The 16,415-nt window shown below is 44.8% G+C and overlaps 1 protein-coding gene across 3 annotated transcripts in view; it reads left to right on the top strand.

Annotated features, from left to right (window-relative positions):
• Ppp1r16b (protein phosphatase 1 regulatory subunit 16B) overlaps window positions 1–12,024 on the top strand; it is a 92,764-nt gene extending 80,740 nt beyond the window's left edge. For 2 of the 3 annotated variants that reach the window (XM_003467654.5, XM_063248354.1), the window contains exons 7-11: window positions 952–1,077; window positions 1,867–1,942; window positions 2,781–2,910; window positions 3,003–3,171; window positions 7,437–12,024. In XM_003467654.5, coding sequence (XP_003467702.1) covers window positions 952–1,077; window positions 1,867–1,942; window positions 2,781–2,910; window positions 3,003–3,171; window positions 7,437–7,946 — 1,011 coding nt within the window. In that variant the 3' untranslated portion in view covers window positions 7,947–12,024. The remainder of the gene's footprint in view (window positions 1–951; window positions 1,078–1,866; window positions 1,943–2,780; window positions 2,911–3,002; window positions 3,172–7,436) is intronic. The other variant, XM_005002770.4, reaches the window with a different exon arrangement.
• The last annotated feature ends 4,391 nt before the right edge of the window (window positions 12,025–16,415 follow it).

Here is a 16,415-nt window from a genome sequence, read left to right as displayed (position 1 = left end):
AGGCTTCTTACGCCTCCAATCTGCCTGGTTAACTCTACTCACCTTTAAGCCCGTGTCGGTGACTTGGGGAAATGTCTTGGCCATTGCCTTCTAGGTTTTCTTAGCATACTACTACTCAGTACAGGGCAGCATCTGCTTCTGGAGCCTCTATACTGAAGACAAGAACATAGTGAGCTTAGAAGCCCACCCTTTGAAGCTGAGTGCTACCTTAGGCTTAGGCTCTATGCTGGCCAGCAGTCCCAGGCCTCAAGTTTAGCATATAGGGCACGGCAGTTCCATTCTCTTTACTGTCCCCAGGCCTGATCATATGGCCCAGGTATAATAACAGGGCTATCTCCTCCTGGCTCCTGAGCTCTGATCTTCATGCCCATTTCTGTTTTCTGGGTCCCTACTTGGATCACTTTTCAACTCAACTTAAAGAATGGAGTCAGAAAGCTGGGTGTGGAATTACATATGCCTGTAATTCCAGCCTTCTGGGAGGATGAGGCAGGAGGATCATTAGGTTAAGCCCTGACTACGCAGTTTAGCAGCTTAGAGCATATGTAGAAGCAGCTTTGGAAATCACAGACTTTACACTCTCGTTTGTTAGAAGTCAGTCACTCAGTTTGGTCTCTATTGAAGCGGAGAGCATCAAGCTCCACCTTTCAAGGAAAGATGGTAAAATAATTTGTAAACATACTTTTAGACCACCATATGAGACATCTGGAACCCCTTCCCCAGAGCTCAGCATACAGTAGGGGAACCACAGGGGAGAAGAGCTCACCTCTCTGCCTTCCAGGTTGATATTTGACTTAGTAATTCCCTGCAACTCAGCTGGTGTTTCCATCTCACTATCTTTCATTCTGCTGACCACAAGGGCACTCTGGGATGTGGCTAGGGGTGAAGGATATCTTGCCTCCAAGTGTGGGGCCAGGCCCCCTAGGAAATGCTCACTTGCTTCCTCTGTTCCAGCTACATATAGCCGGAGCCAATGGATACCTGCGGGCAGCTGAGCTCCTCCTGGACCATGGAGTGCGTGTAGATGTGAAAGACTGGGATGGCTGGGAGCCCCTACATGCTGCTGCCTTCTGGGGACAGGTAGTTCACAGCTATGGACCTGCAAGAGAGGCTAGCGTGGGATGAAATTGCTGTCACCAAACCCTTGGGCTGGTAGTTGGTTCAAAAGAACATAAAACTCACTTAAGATATTGACTATAGCGAGCTTGTGAGATATGAAAAGGCTTGGGAGATATGCAAAAATGTTTAGTTGTTTCTTAAAGGTATGATTATCAAATTTGCCAAATTAGAAGTTTCCCAGCATTTCTGCTTTGAGAAGTTTCTCCATTTGTTTCCTATATATAATTAAAGCTTACACAGTTCCCTTCCTTAGACACCTAACAGCTCTGGAATCACAGCCAACTCCTTCTTCTTAGCGCCCGCGGCACCCACAAGGCAACCTGGTGGTGTCAAGCCCATTACATCTTCCAGAATTCTTCCATGGCTTGAGGGTGTAAAATACTCCCTGGGAATCAGTTTTGGCCCACTATTCTTTAGTTCACATTCTAAGAGGCCTTGAGGCCAAGTCCAGTTGTTCATGTCTATAATCCCAGCTACCCTGAAAGCTGAGGCAGGAGGGCAATGAGTTCAACGCCAGCCTGGACAACACAGTAAGGATCTTATCTCTAAACAGAGTGAAACAGCACAATAAACTTGTTGGGTCTGGGGATATGGCTTAGCAATAGAGTATTTGCCAAGCAGCTCTTGGTTCAATCCCTAGCATTCAAAACAAAACAAAACAAATAAACAACTGATGGGATTTGGGCACTGTATCAACCTCCTAGGCGTTCTGAATGCTAGCTGAGAAAACATGGACTTCTTGTGTTTCAGATGCAGATGGCAGAGCTGTTGGTGTCCCATGGGGCTAGTCTCAGTGCCAGGACATCCATGGATGAGATGCCAATAGGTAGGTCCAGCACCATACCTAGTATATACACTCATCAGTCTTTTGATAGGTGAAGGGATAAGTAAATGAATGTATGGCTGGGTAGTGATGGACTGGTATATAGAGAGTTGAATGAATGAATAAATTGATGGGTGGTAGATTAGTGCACAGATGGATGAATGAATGGATAATGACAGATGGATGGATGGAGTAGATGAGTAGATATGATGGATGGATAATAGATGGATGAAGGGAGGATAGATAATTGGATTGGTGGGCAGAGGATGAGCCTATGGATGAATGACCAGATCAGCAAATAAGTGGATAGATGAATGAAGAGAGTAGGTAGATTGGATGGTGGGCTTGTGAGATTTCTCAACCTCTGCATAATTTCTTGCTTAGGCTACCTAGATGGGGTACCCACTTATTTCACTTTAGACTTTGCATTTATTTATTTTTAACTTTTGCTAGTACATGTTTGCAGTATATAATGATTGTATTCATCGGGAGTTGTATGTGTACATAACACATCTTAATTCTACTTCTCCTCCTTTTCCCTCCCACTCTTCTCCCTGTATGTCTTGTTCCTGAGAATTGATGATTCTCCCAGAAACTGTCAAAGAGAAACATAAGTCCCTTGGTCCTAGCTGGGAACCTTGGGTGTTGTAACTGCATGGAATCTGGATTTTCTATCCTCTCACTCCTGTAACGATGTACTTGCAGCCAGGAAATAAGACTTGTGTTTTCCCCCACCCTGTGTACCTCCAAAGAGTCTTAAAGCTTCCAGAGGGTTGGGGTGACACACCCTCTGGTCACAGCCCCATGCCCTATCCCCACTACTGACTTCTCTGTCCCTCAGACCTGTGTGAGGAGGAGGAGTTCAAGGTCCTACTGCTGGAGCTCAAACACAAGCATGATGTGATCATGAAGTCACAGCTGAGGCACAAGTCGTCCCTGAGCCGGAGGACATCCAGTGCAGGCAGCCGTGGGTGAGTCAGGGGCAGAGCATCCATGGGTCCCCCTGCCTGTACCTGCTCTGGTACCTGGGCACAGGCTTCCAGCACCCTCTCTGTCCCCTCAGGAAGGTGGTACGTCGAGCCAGCCTGTCGGACAGGACCAACCTCTACAGGAAGGAGTATGAGGGGGAGGCCATCCTGTGGCAGCAGCGGAGTGCAGCCGAGGACCAGCGCACTGCGACCTACAACGGGGACATCAGGGAGACCAGGACAGACCAAGAGAATAAGGACCCAGTGAGTGACCTCATGCCCTGGTCCAGTGTCAGCTGCTGAGTTGGGAGGAGGACAGGGTGCACCCTGGTTTTGGCTTCTCATCTGAGAACCTTCTGAGGGAAGTAGCTGGCCCTGGCAGCTGGCTGTGTCCGATGGTGGTAGCTAGTGTAGTTAATGAGGTGACTTTGGGGCATGTCAGAGTCAAAGCCAGGAGCTTTCACATGCAAGGTAAGGGCGCATCTCATAATTGACAGAGTGGCTGTCACGTGCCTCCCATCAGATGTGGGTTCTGGGCTTCCCAGAAGAGAGGTTCAAGAAGGCAGTTACCCCAAGAGCTAAGGACATTAAAATATTTTGCAGGAAATAAAGCAAAATATGAGAATGATGTTTATCAGACTACATCTAATTGGAAGACATTTGCTGAAACACTGAGTGGGCTGTTGGGAGGACCTCTGATAAGCCTGTGCAGGAGTAGCCTGCAGAGGTCCGGGCTTTGCAGTATTTTTCTGAGAGGGTGCATATTTATTTCCTGTGGCTATTGTGACATAGGGTGGTGGTTCAGGTGTTCTTGGCTTTTGTCAGCATGAATTCAATCTCTGCCCCTGTCTTCAAAGGCATTCTTCTTGCATCTGTGTCTGTTTTTCTTGTTTTAATAAGGAGACCAATGGATGGAGTTTTCCTCATCCAATAGGACCTTATCATAATTCAACTAATTACATATGCAAAGAACCTAGTTTCAAATAGTCACATTCAGAGGTTCTAGGTGAACACAAACTTTTGAGGGAGATGTTTGAGCTCAGTTTCAACACAATCAGGTTCACACACAGGTGCTTTCTTACTGGATGGGGAGAAAAAGTTTAGAGCCAGAGAATTACCAACAAGAAAAGGGGAGAGGCAAGCTCTACCTGGTTCTCTCCTCACAGATGAACAAGATGAACAGATAAAGATATTCTAGAGGCTATTGCTTAAATAAGATGATTAGCTGCCCTAAAGGCCTGTAGTGGGCCCCTGCTTCCCAGTGGGCACAGGGAGGTCACTCACAGGCTGTCTCATCTGCAAGAGTATATGTGCCTGTTAGGAGCCTGCCCATCAGAGCCAAAGCAGCCTGGTATGGAGAGGGTTTGCGGAAAAGCTTTGTTCTTTCATCCCTCAGCTTGAGAGGTAGGGAGGAAAGACCTGTGGATGAAAACATATCTCAGAATCCTCCCAAGTATGGTTTACTTATTTATTCTTTGTGATTCAGGCACATCTTCTGTGTGGTGTGTTACCTGTCTTAGTTACTTTTCTTGTTACTGAGACAAAATATCTGGCACTGAAAGTTAAAGGAGGAAAGGCTTGGTTCAGCTCAGAGTTTGAAGAGATTTCAGTCCTGGTTTGTTGGCTCCAAGGCAGGGAGGCCTGACAGAGGGGTCTCACAGAGGAAACACAGTCCATGGCAGGGCAGGGACAAGGCAGCAGGCAGCAGGCAGCCCTTTCCCTTTTATTCCATCCAGGCTACAAGCCTTTTGGGTGTTGTCACCCACCTCCAGGGTGGGCCTTCCCTTTATCCACACCCAGAACTATGCCAGACCAATCTCTGGACTAATTTAGTTAATCACACCCTTAATCCATATTCACACACCCTAGATTCAGCCACCTGTGAAAAGCTCCACCTATGAGTGAATGAGGTTTTAGGGGGACACCTAGATAAAAGCCATAACAGTACATAAATCGGAAGTGCATTTATCAATGGACTTTTATAAATATGCATAATTAGATGAATGCATAGTGTTTTTGTCACCCTATAAGGCTCTTATATTCCCACTCCAGGCCACCACTGAAGGCCAGTTTTGTGTACATATATGTATATATGTGAACAGGTCTGAGCAGGAGGATGTCTTTGTGTCTAGCTTATTTTATGTCTGTGAGAGTCGTCCATGTCGTGGCATATAGCAATAGTTGATTCTTTTTCACTGCTCTGTGGAGTTCTGTTGTTTGAAGATGGTCCTCCATAATTGTGAGTTCACATCTGCAGATTCAATCAATTTCAGATTGAAAATATTGTTTTTGGGGCTGGGGATTTAGCTCAGCGGCGTAAGTGCTTGCCTTGCAAGCAGGCAGTCGTGAGTTCGATCCCCGGTACTGATAAAAAGGAAAAAGACACAAAAAAAAAAGAAAAGAAAAGAAAATATTGTTTTTAACTGTGCCTATAATTAACATGCAGACTTTTTTCTCATCATTATCCCCTAAACAATATAGCATAGTATTTACACAGCATTTATATATTAGATATTATAAATAATTTAGAGATGATTTAAAGTATATGAGAGAGTGTGTATAGGTTATTTACAAATATTACATCATTTAAGTAAGACACTTGAGCATCTAAAGATTTTAGTTTCCACAGGGAGTCCTGGAACCCATTCCCTGTGCATATTGAGAGATGATAGAATTACAGTTTACCTATCCATCCTCCTATTGGTGGACATGTGGATTATTTCTAGTTTTTAGGTATCATGAATAAAGCTACTACCATGTGCATATTTTTGGGAATGCAGGATGGAGTATGCATCTTTAGGTTTGGTAGACGGCACTAAGAATTTTCCAAAGTGGTTGTACCTAGAGCCAGGGATTTTGGTACATACCTGTAATCCCAGCACGCTGGAGACTGAAGCAGGAAAATCATTGTGAATTTGTAGCCAGGCTGGGCTACATCAGGAGTTTAAGGCCATCCTGGAATACAGGGGAGAACCTGTTTTAAAAAACAAAAATGAATAAACAAATAAATAGAAATAAAGTGATCGTACCTATCTACTTTCCCACAAGCAGTGTAAGAATATTTTTTTGTTTTGTTTTGTTTTTTGCCATTCTTGGTGTAATGAATCCTTTTAACTTGAGCCATCCTTGTTGGGTCACTGTGGCAGCTCACATTTTAAACTTCCATCCCCTTGATGATGTATGCTGTAGAACTCCTTTTCATGTGCTTATTGGTCCTTGAATTATCCCTTCTCTGAAGTAACACTATGGTCCTTTTTTATCGAGGTATCTTTTTCTTGTTGATCTGTAACTAACTGCGATACTTAAGGAGATCCTCACGTGCGCAGTTACCCCTTCCCTGTGTGCTCTGCCTGTGTGTGCTCTGGTGTATGTAGAGTATTTTCACTGTCCTACAATTCCTAGTATTCCTCCTAGTCATCCTTCCCAAACCTGGTAATCACTGGCTTGCTGCTGTCTCCATAGTTTTGTCTTTTTCAGAATGTCGTGTAGTTGCACTCATATAAACTTATAAAATGTGTGTCAATGTGATAGGCAAAAGTTATATTTTGATTTTGATGTTATGAATTAATATTATTAGTAAGGTTGAATATTTTTCCAATGTTTATATGCTATGTATATCTATACACTTTGCAGTGAGTTGTAAGTTAGTGTTATTTGTTTTTTCTTTCTGGTAGTTAGGCTTTTTAAAACTGACTTTTAAGAGCTCTTTGTATTTGGAAAACTAGCCCCTTTGAGATCTTTTTTATTGTAAATTTTTTTCTAGTTTTTTAAAATGTGTCTGACTTTGTGTAGATGATTTTTTGCTGTGGTTTGTATTGTCAAATGTACCTACCTTTTATTTTATAGTTGCTAGGCAGCAGTTGCTTTTCAAGCACTTGTTGTCCAAGAATTATTGTGCATAAAGGGTCCCTGTGTAAGAATCTTTGTCATGAAAGGAGGAGATATGCTGGGAATAGAGAGGAAGGTTTATAAACCACTTATAAGTGGCCAGAAACCTAAGTATAATTGAGTTAGACAACAAGCAATTTCTTGGCTTACATAAATGGAAAAGTCTGAGCCCAGATGGATCCAAGGCATCAAAACACATCATAGGGGCAGTCTCTTTCACTAGTCTTTCTTGATGGGGGAGCAGAAAAAGCGCCTTTGACCTGGTATCTCTCCAGCCCCAGTTTACACCATTCTTACCTTCTACAGGTCTCACAGAAACTTCTCCTTCCCAGGGGTTCTAGCAAAAGTCTTAGAATTGAGTTCACTGAACCAATTTCAGTTAAGTACTTCCTGGACCAATCACTGTAATAAAATATATTGATTAACCAGCCATGGGGTCATGGTCCAGTCCCTGGAACGAGGACAGAGGCCGGCCAGCTTTACCAGAAAACAAAGATTGGTGAAACCCCAGAGGAACACACAGGCCCCATCACCCGGGTAGAGGAAATGGGCATAGGACAGGTCTACTCCTGCCCCGGGAAGAGGTGCAGGTAGGTGCAGATCCTCAAGCCAGCTGCTGATGTTGTCCTTCTTGCCCTCAGAACCCCAGACTGGAGAAGCCCGTGCTGCTGTCAGAGTTTTCTACCAAGATCTCACGGGGCGAACTGGATGGGCCCATTGAGAATGGCCTCCGGGCTCCGGTCAGCGCCTACCAGTATGCACTGTCCAACGGGGATGTCTGGAAGGTGCACGAGGTGCCTGACTACAGCATGGCCTACAGCAGCCCTGTCGTGGCTGACACCACCCCACCGTGGAGTGGCTTCAAGGAGCAGAGCCCCCAAACGCTGCTGGAGCTGAAGCGACAGCGGGCTGCAGCCAAGCTGCTCAGCCACCCCTTCCTGAGCACCCACCTGGGCAGCAGCATGGCCAGGTCAGGGGAGAGCAGCAATGAAGGCAAGGCACCCTTGATTGGGGGCAGAACTTCACCCTACAGCAGCAACGGGACCTCGGTGTATTACACAGTCACTAGTGGGGATCCCCCACTCTTAAAGTTCAAAGCCCCCATAGAGGAGATGGAGGAGAAAGTCCATGGCTGCTGCCGCATCTCCTAGTCTCCTCGTGTGGAGGAGAGAGATGCCTCGGGGAGGGGTCCCTGGAATCTGGGCTAGTCTGACAGCTCTAGCTGGGGAGGCATCAGAGGGCAGCTGGGAGAGGTGGGCTCTGCTTTCCAGAGGAACACTGACCCACCTCACACCCAGCTGTCCATGCAGCCCCACTTCCCTTGGTTCTGCTTCCTGCTGCATTGTCTGCCATCAGAAACCTAGTGACCCCCACTCATTCTGCTGCCCAATTTGGGGAGTTCAGCTTGGCATCCCAGTTCTATTATGGTAAAGGCTTCCTGGGATCAGTACTTCCATGTCTCACACACACACACACACACACACACACACACACACCACCACCACCACCACCACCACCACCATCACCATCACCACCACCCACACATATTCTCTCTCACAATCATTGCACACATGTAAGGATGACACACTTGGGCTCATGGGAAGCAGGTCAGACTAAACTGTATGGGCTGTTCCCAAAGGGATTGAGGTGAAGAAATCTCAGCACCACTGCCATGCCATTTAAACAGGGGAGACCCACAGTCCTACTTAGAGTCACATCATCCACCACCATCCACACCTGGCAAGGACAAGAGATCCTCTCTGTGTTCAAAGGAGCCAGCAATCTGTGTGAGTTAGATGCGACATGCAAGGCCTGGCCCTGCAGCTTTGCTGAGAACTGCTTTTCTGTCTCACATCAGAAGGCCGAAGCTGTGTGAACCACTGAAGGGCCAGAAAATATCGAGGCAGGAGAGGGGTGCAGCAAAATCAGTCTTTCCAAAACTTCCTTTGGTAAAACCATTCTTTTAGCTAGTAAACTGCAGGTGGAAGGAAACTAAATTTGCCTTCTCCCAGAAGTGTCACACCAGGTTCTTTTGGCTGGTGTTGGAAAAAAGTGAAGCTCAGTGAGGAGCTTTTGCTAGAGTCTTTTTCCTGGGAGAAAGGAGAGTTCACATCTGAGAACAGCAGTGGTTGGCAATGACATAGCCAGGTGCCCTGACCAGTCTTGGCAAGAAAAGGCTGTTTTGATCCAATCCATTTCAGCCAGCCCTCCTCAGTCTGAGCCATCCCAGTCTGAGCCATCCCAGTGAGCAGTTGGGGCCACCTGTGCCCCATTCCTTGCACCTACTGTATCTCTTGTCAGTCATGTGTGCAGAGTTAATGCTCCGAATCCCAAGCTCAGCTTTGCCTTTTCTGGAAAACTTGGGGAGACAAGCTTGCTCTTTTAGTCCTGCCTGCCCTCAGGGCTTCCAGCCTGCTCCTGCTGGTGTTATGACACTACAAGGCTGCGAATCCAGAGTGCCCACAGCCAGCACCCCATACTGCAACAAGGAGAGTAATGGCAGGGCTGGAGGTAGGTCTCACCCCAACCCTCTAGTTCACAGCCCCAGTCTCCCTGATACTGGGGAGGGTGAACCCCTGCCACCTCACTGTTGTATTGTATCATGAGCAACTTAAAAGCTGCAGGTTTGTTCCCTGATCTGTGCACCTTTAATTTGTTCTAAAACTACCTCCTTAGAGTTCTGAAGGGCCCCTTAGGTCCAGATTCTGAGGTGGAGAACAGATCTGGGTGTCCTTTAACCTGCATCTTCTTGAGCCTATGGGAAATTCTCCCTGAATGGCACTTGGAATAGGGCGGGCTTGAACAGGAAGAGTCTTACTTATGCCACAGCCATAGTAATAGGGTCTGCCATTTGGCAGCCTCAGTCCCCTATTGTGGCCTTCTGTGTCCCCCATACTCCAGAGGAAGCAGGACCTTAAGGAGCCTGGCTGATGCTTTACTAGGAGTAGGGCAGCTAGTCCAGAGAATAAGATGGTGGCTGTTGGGGTCACAGGTGGTCTCCCAGCACCAGGCCACCTCCACCCCAACTCAGTGGAGAGACAGTACAGGAAGCGAAATACAGGTATATGTGGTACCAGATGCATCCCTGGGCCTGGGGTGGGTGCTCCATCATCTCAGCCTATAGGTGAAGCATAGATGCTCCATAACATGTGTGGTTTGGCTTTAAAAGTCTTCAGACCTGAGTGGTGCTGAAATGCCCCTGGAGCTGACTTCAGCTACAAGGTGGGAAGTGCCGAGGGCAGCCACATGCTCTCAAGAGACAATATTCCCTGAGGAAAAGGACCAAAAACAAGGCAGGCCTCCAGGCCACTCCTTCTTTCCCTCTTCTTCCTGACTTCTGGGCCTTTACTCTCCACTCCGAGAGCTGGGAATCCCTGCTGATCCCTACCTGATCCCTCTCCCAGGAAATGGCCTCAGATGGAGGTGACCGCCAGGTTTTTAAGTTCATATTTTTCATCAGGGATAAGTGCTCCCTGGTAGGATTTCAGGTCCTTGGGGAGCCTTCCCTGAATATTGAGGGATAAGTTAGAGAAGTTCCAATGAAATTCCAAGGTCAGGGTCATCTATTTATTCACTGATAATTTACTGAGTAGCTGTGACACACCAAGCACTATGTTAGATAAAAAAGGAACAGGACCCAGTGAGAACCCCTCTTTCCAGTTTTCACCCCTTGAGGACCATGGGCATTTGCAGCCTTGCCCAGTTCATCTGAGCAAAGCACTTTTTCAGTTCCTGGAATTCTTAAGTGTGTGAATTCCTTTCTCTAGGAAACAGCTTCATGACCACCCTTGGATAACATTTGCCATGAAGTGCAGGTGCTAGATCTTGGGTTCCAGGCAGACACCATCCCAGGTCCATCTGGAACCTTCAGGGATAGCTGCCTGCAGGGCAGTATCTTGAGGGACAGTATAATAGCAGTCTGAGGTCTGCATGTAGAAGAGTTAAGTAATCTGCCATTTGTTGCCAGATACATCTCTATTGTCTTTTGCTCATTTTTGCTTATCTATTACCCTTACTGCACTCCCTACACATCAAGGGATATTAGGGGAGAAAACAGCTGCTCCTTTTAACATTAAGTCCTTCCCCACAAATCAGCCTCTTTCCGTGGTAGGTGTGGATCAAGGATCTGGGAGAAGCCTGGTAAGGTTGACCAGATTCTCAGCTCCTGCTGTGACCTAGCCTGGTGGCAATTCCTGGCAGATTTTGGAGGCCACTTCCAAAGTAGGTGCCATATTGCTCAGTGTGAGATCTGGCTGTTGTTTCCATCTTATGCCTCAAACCATTGGAAATTCATGGCTATCGTTAGATTGTGAGTTTCTGGCCAGTAGCTCAGGGAATCTGAACTCTAGACCCAGGTCAGCTGAAAACTTTGAAATATAGTTTTCCATCAGGTATGCAGCTCTGCACTGTTTGATCAATTTCAATGGATCTATTGGCTTCAAGGTTAATCGGTGTGGCCCCTGTCTTGGTCCACCAGTGTACTAGCTTTGTAGTAACATGAGATTCTTGGTTCTTGATGTCAGACACTGATCCCGGGCTCCCTCTCCAAGCTGGTCTCCCAGAGCAAGACACAGGAATACTTCGCAGAAAGGGGCTCCTTACAAGTGTCACTGAAGCACTGTATGTAACCTTTGTTATTTGTAGCCTGGGACAGCTTCCCCTCCCCCAGCACACAGAAAAGCAATGGGTCTTGTGATCAGTAGACAGCTCTGCAGAAGTGACTTCCCTTGCCAGAAGCTTTATCCCTCTCCTCCCCAGAAATCCCTTTTTGACCAGAGGGGTTCTTCCCATGGGCATCGCAAGTGCCACGATGCGGGGCCTGGCTCTGCACACCTAGGAAAGTCTGCAGACCTCCAGTCCCCGCAATAACTCACCAGACCAGAAGCCACTGATGTACAGAGAACACTTAAGAAAAATGTATTTTATGTGAAAAAAAAAAGTTAAAACTCTGTATACTGTATCAGCAGCTTTGTGTAAAAATGGCAATCAAGAGAGTCTAATATATTTAAAACTTTTTTTAAAAAATCCTCATGGATCTTTGATATTGTATTGAAGTAACTTCCAGGGAGCTCCTGCCAAGTGGCAGGGGTGGACCTCATGTCCAGGACAGACTTGGGCCACATCCCAAAGGGACACATTCCCCTGGAGTTGCTTCCAGCTGCCAAGGACTGTGATGGAATTCGCTGTTAAGAGTTTTTAATTAAAATTATTAAATTCCTTTTAATAACACCTGCCAGTGTGACTGTGTTTATTGCTGTGAGCTCAGTTGAACTAGGATGACTTGAATTTGCGGAAAGAGTGCTCAGGATGACAGAGGGTAGGTCCATGCCTTCACCATAGTGGACTCTCCCGGCGGCCATTGAAGCAGAGGGAGCTCTCGAGTCTTAGACATAAGGCTGATGTCTCTCTAGACTGGGAGATGCTAAAAACATGACAAGTGCTTGGGAAGGGAAGAAAAAGTCGCCTTCATTTGCCACATACTCCTTTTGAAACTACATGAGGCCTAACAATAGCATATGTGATTAAAATACATAGGGATCATTTAAAACATGATTGCTGGGAAAGACACATTGTCGTTAATCTCCCTCACTTCAAACACACATTCCATAATTTTTGCTACTTTCTGAAGCATTCTGGAAGTCCTCTTTTTTTCCCTCCAAATCCATTTTATTTAGAAAAACAAGAAAAATAATTTCAATGCTCATCAATCAAGAGGCAAAAATGACACATACATTGTACATTGTCATCCTCAAATCATTCACCCAGAGCACAAGACCTCTGCATTCAATTGTCTAAACAATACCGGCGCAAATCTTTCTCTTCAGTGAATTCAGAGAAATCAGTAGGATAACTGCCTTAACTTTTTTTTTATATGTAGACATATTCATAAACCACACACACACGTTCCTTTCAAAGGCTCGCACTGTGACAATACAGTGTTTACACATGTGTCTTACTTATTTCACTAATGAATATGATCTCGTTGCATCCATTTACCTATAAAAATCTCCAGTATACCCTTCTTCGTGGCTGGGTAATACTCCATTGTAGAAAAATACCACATCTTTTCTATTCCTCAGTCAGTGGGCATTTAGATTGTTTCCAAGATCTGGCTGTTATAAATTCTGCTACTATAAGCATGGGTGCACATATTTCACTGTGGTATAATGTTTTTAAATTCTTTTGGCAAGATACTCAGAAGGTGTTGTAGTCAAGGTTTGTGCAGAGAACAATTAGAATCAGGACATGGAATTTATAATATTGTTTATGATGGTCATCCAGAGTTAACACAAGAAACTGCAGGAAATCTATCTGCAGCACTAAAGACAGAATATTTAGTCAAGGGCCTAAATCCCACAGCAATGTCCCACGTGAGTCCAGACGAAAACCCAGAGCTCATGACAATGCCTCTCACGAGTCCAACTGGAGCTCCAGAGCCCATAAGAAGGACTCATGCCGGTCTCTTTTACGAATCCATGCTGAGAAGGCCCAAAGGTCAGAGGTGGAAGCCAGAAAGTCCATGCCAGGGGGTGAAGGAGCTGTGCTGGTGGGATGAGTGTTCTATGCTGGAACCGAGAAGTCACACTCACAATAAAGACGTTGTGGTGCCCCTGAAGGGCACCACAGCCATCCTCAACGACACAGAGGCCCTGAGCTCCTTCGACGACAATCACAATCGAGTATCTGCCAGAAAGCCAGCCGCTGCTTGGTCCTGGAGAGCAAGCGGCACTCATCTTCCCCTCCAGAGCCAGGAAGCAATGCTTGATGTGAGGACCAGAGTTTCTCCAGGAGAACCAAATGGCTCAAACAGCAACACATAGAAGAATCCACAATGCCACAATGCACTAACGCCCTCCTTCTCCCTCTCTACCTCTCTATTATGCTGGCAACTTTCCTCAGGTGGAGCATCTACGCTCAGAGTCATATTGATGTAATCCAGCTGGCGTTAGGCTGACCACCAGTTCTTAATCCATAACAGAAAGGGAGTAGCTGGGTCGGATGGGACCTCTAGTCCTAGTTTTTTGAGGAATCTCTACACTGATTTTCAGTGGTTGCACCAGCCTGCATTCCCACCAACAGTGGAGAAGGGTTCTTTTTTCTCCACGGCCCCTCCAGCATCTGTTAGTGCTTGACTTCTTGGTTATTATCATTTCATTGTCATTCTTTCTGGGGATGAGGTGGAATCTCAATGCTGTTTTAATTTGCACTTCTCAAATGTCCAGTGATGTTGAACATTTTTTCACATATTTATTTGCGATTTGTATTTCTTCATCTGAGAAGTGTGTATTCATGTCACTTGCCCATTTTTGCATTGGATCTTTAAATTTGAGAGGATTGATTTTTTTGAGTTCTTTATATGTTTTTGATAGTAATCGCTGGCAAACATTTTCTCCTATGTGTGAGTTATCTCTTCACTCTGTTGGTGATTTCTCTTGCTGTGCAAAAGCTTTTCAAGGGTGAGATCCCAGTGGCTGATTCTTTGTGATAGTTCCTATGCATTTGGGGTTTTGGTTCATAAAGTCTTTGCCTACAGCAATGTCTTCAAGAGTTTTACCTATTCTATCTTCCAGAAGATTTAATGTTTCTGTTTTATATTAAGATCTTTGATCCATTCTGATTTTAGCTTGGTACACGATGAAAGATATAGGTCTAGTTTTAATCTTTGGCAAGTGTAGCCAGTTTTTCTAGCACCATTTATTATAAGGCTATCTTTCTTTCAGTGAATGTGTTTGGCACTTTTGTCAAAGATAAGGTCGCTTAGTGTGTCTGGAGTTATTTATGTATCTTCTAGTCTGTTCCACTGATCTTTGGGTCTTTGTTTATTTTCCAGCACCCCACTGTTTTTATCACTGTAGCTTTATAGTATAATTTGAAGACAGGGATTGTGATGCCTCCTGTCTTGTCTTTGTTGCCCAGAATTACCTTTGCTAATCTAGGTCTCTTCTGGTTCCAGATGAATTTTAGGATTTTTTCTCTGTGAGATATGCTATTGGAATTTTGATTGGGACTGCATTGCATCCATATAACAGTTTTGGATGTATGGCCATTTTCACTATTCCTTCTTCCTTCCCAAGAGCATGGGCTATCTCTCCATTTTCTAACATCCTCGTCAATCTCCTTTTTCAGAGTGCTGCATTTTGAATGTAGGGGGAGAGTCCTCTTTCATGAGTGTGTTTACAAGGTATGATTGAAAATGTGGTGAATGCAACTGCAGAATCCCATATAATGGAAAGGCAGGCTTGTAAAAATATTATGGTATGTCCTCATCTACCTAGTTCACTGAATCTGGCACTGTGAAACTTCTGGCTTTTCCTCAAAGTCAAAGAGCTCGTGAAAGATAAGTGTTTTGAATCGATTCAGGACATCAAGGTAGCCACAACAGAGCAACTAAAGACATGAGAGAGAACATAAGAACTGCATCAGAAGGCGGCAAGAACATAAGGATAAATGTGTTCAAAGCAAGGGAGAGTATTTGAGAGGAATTAATGTCAATGTGTCTTTTACTGTAATAAAAAAAACTTTTAAAAATTTACACATTCACTGTGTAATTTTTTATCACACCTCATACATGTAACAAGGGCACCTACTCGTACTCTGTTCCATTCTTGAAGTGCACTGGTTTGTCCTGCCTCTCCACTAACCCCTCTTGTTTTTCTCAATTAGCTTGTAGTGCAGAAGTACAATACCTCATCTTATAACAACAAAACAGGTGAAGCCCTGATGATTCTCATTTTTTATATTGGGCAAAGAGCCATAGATAACCTCTGCGGTTGCACAGCCACAGAATATAGATTTGTTCTTTTCACATGCAGAAGTTTGTTGGTGTCTTTAAAGAGGATACAAGTGCTTGGATGCTGGATGCCAGACTAGGCACACACAGAAGACCCCACACTTGAGTTTGAAAAACTTCACAAATAGACCAAAGAAGGGGAAAGAATGGGAAGAGAAAGAGAGGTGTCTTAGCAGTAGTGTGTATTCACCCACTTCAAAATGAAATTTCCTGGCTGCTAAATAATAACAGTGAGACTCACCTTTATGAAGTACTTCACAGTTGTGTATAGGCCCTCTCATTCACACAAAGAAGATGAAGCATTCAAATTTACTGCTGGATTTAGCATTGTGAAGGATTTTGGTTGAGCAGGAGGGATATTCGTCTGAGTAGAGAACATTCAAAGAAGAACTAGAGGAAAACTGGAGACAAATATAGACTTCTGATTTGGGGTTTTAGTTGTAAAAGTGAACAGGAAATGTGGAGGTAGCTCTAGAGGACTGTAGGGCTAAAAAGGATTGTTTTAATATGAATAATACTTGAGCATGATTGTATGGTATTAGAAATGAATCAATTAAAAGAAGTTTAGGAATCAGGAGAAAGGAGAGAATTGCTGGAGAGATACATGTTGGTAGTCAGTGGGTCAGGTGGATACTTAGCTGCACATAAGATGGAAATCTGACATGGGCTGAGTCTTGAGCTAGCTGCAGAATGTCACTGTGGTCAGCTGTCTCATTCAAGGTCCTCTAAAGTAGTTCTCTTTTTAGCCAATCAGTTGAGAGTTTTTGCTCAATTTGAATAAAAATCGTGAATTGACAAAACTGTGGCTCTTTTTCATATGAACAGCCCT

Source organism: Cavia porcellus, unplaced genomic scaffold (genome assembly GCF_034190915.1).
Source record: "Cavia porcellus strain 051 isolate PalLab524CR breed Dunkin Hartley unplaced genomic scaffold, mCavPor4.1 scaffold_5, whole genome shotgun sequence".
In the NCBI taxonomy this organism is placed as follows: Eukaryota; Metazoa; Chordata; class Mammalia; order Rodentia; family Caviidae; genus Cavia; species Cavia porcellus.
Note: the sequence above shows the minus strand (reverse complement) of the source record. Positions and strands in the feature narration are given on the sequence as shown.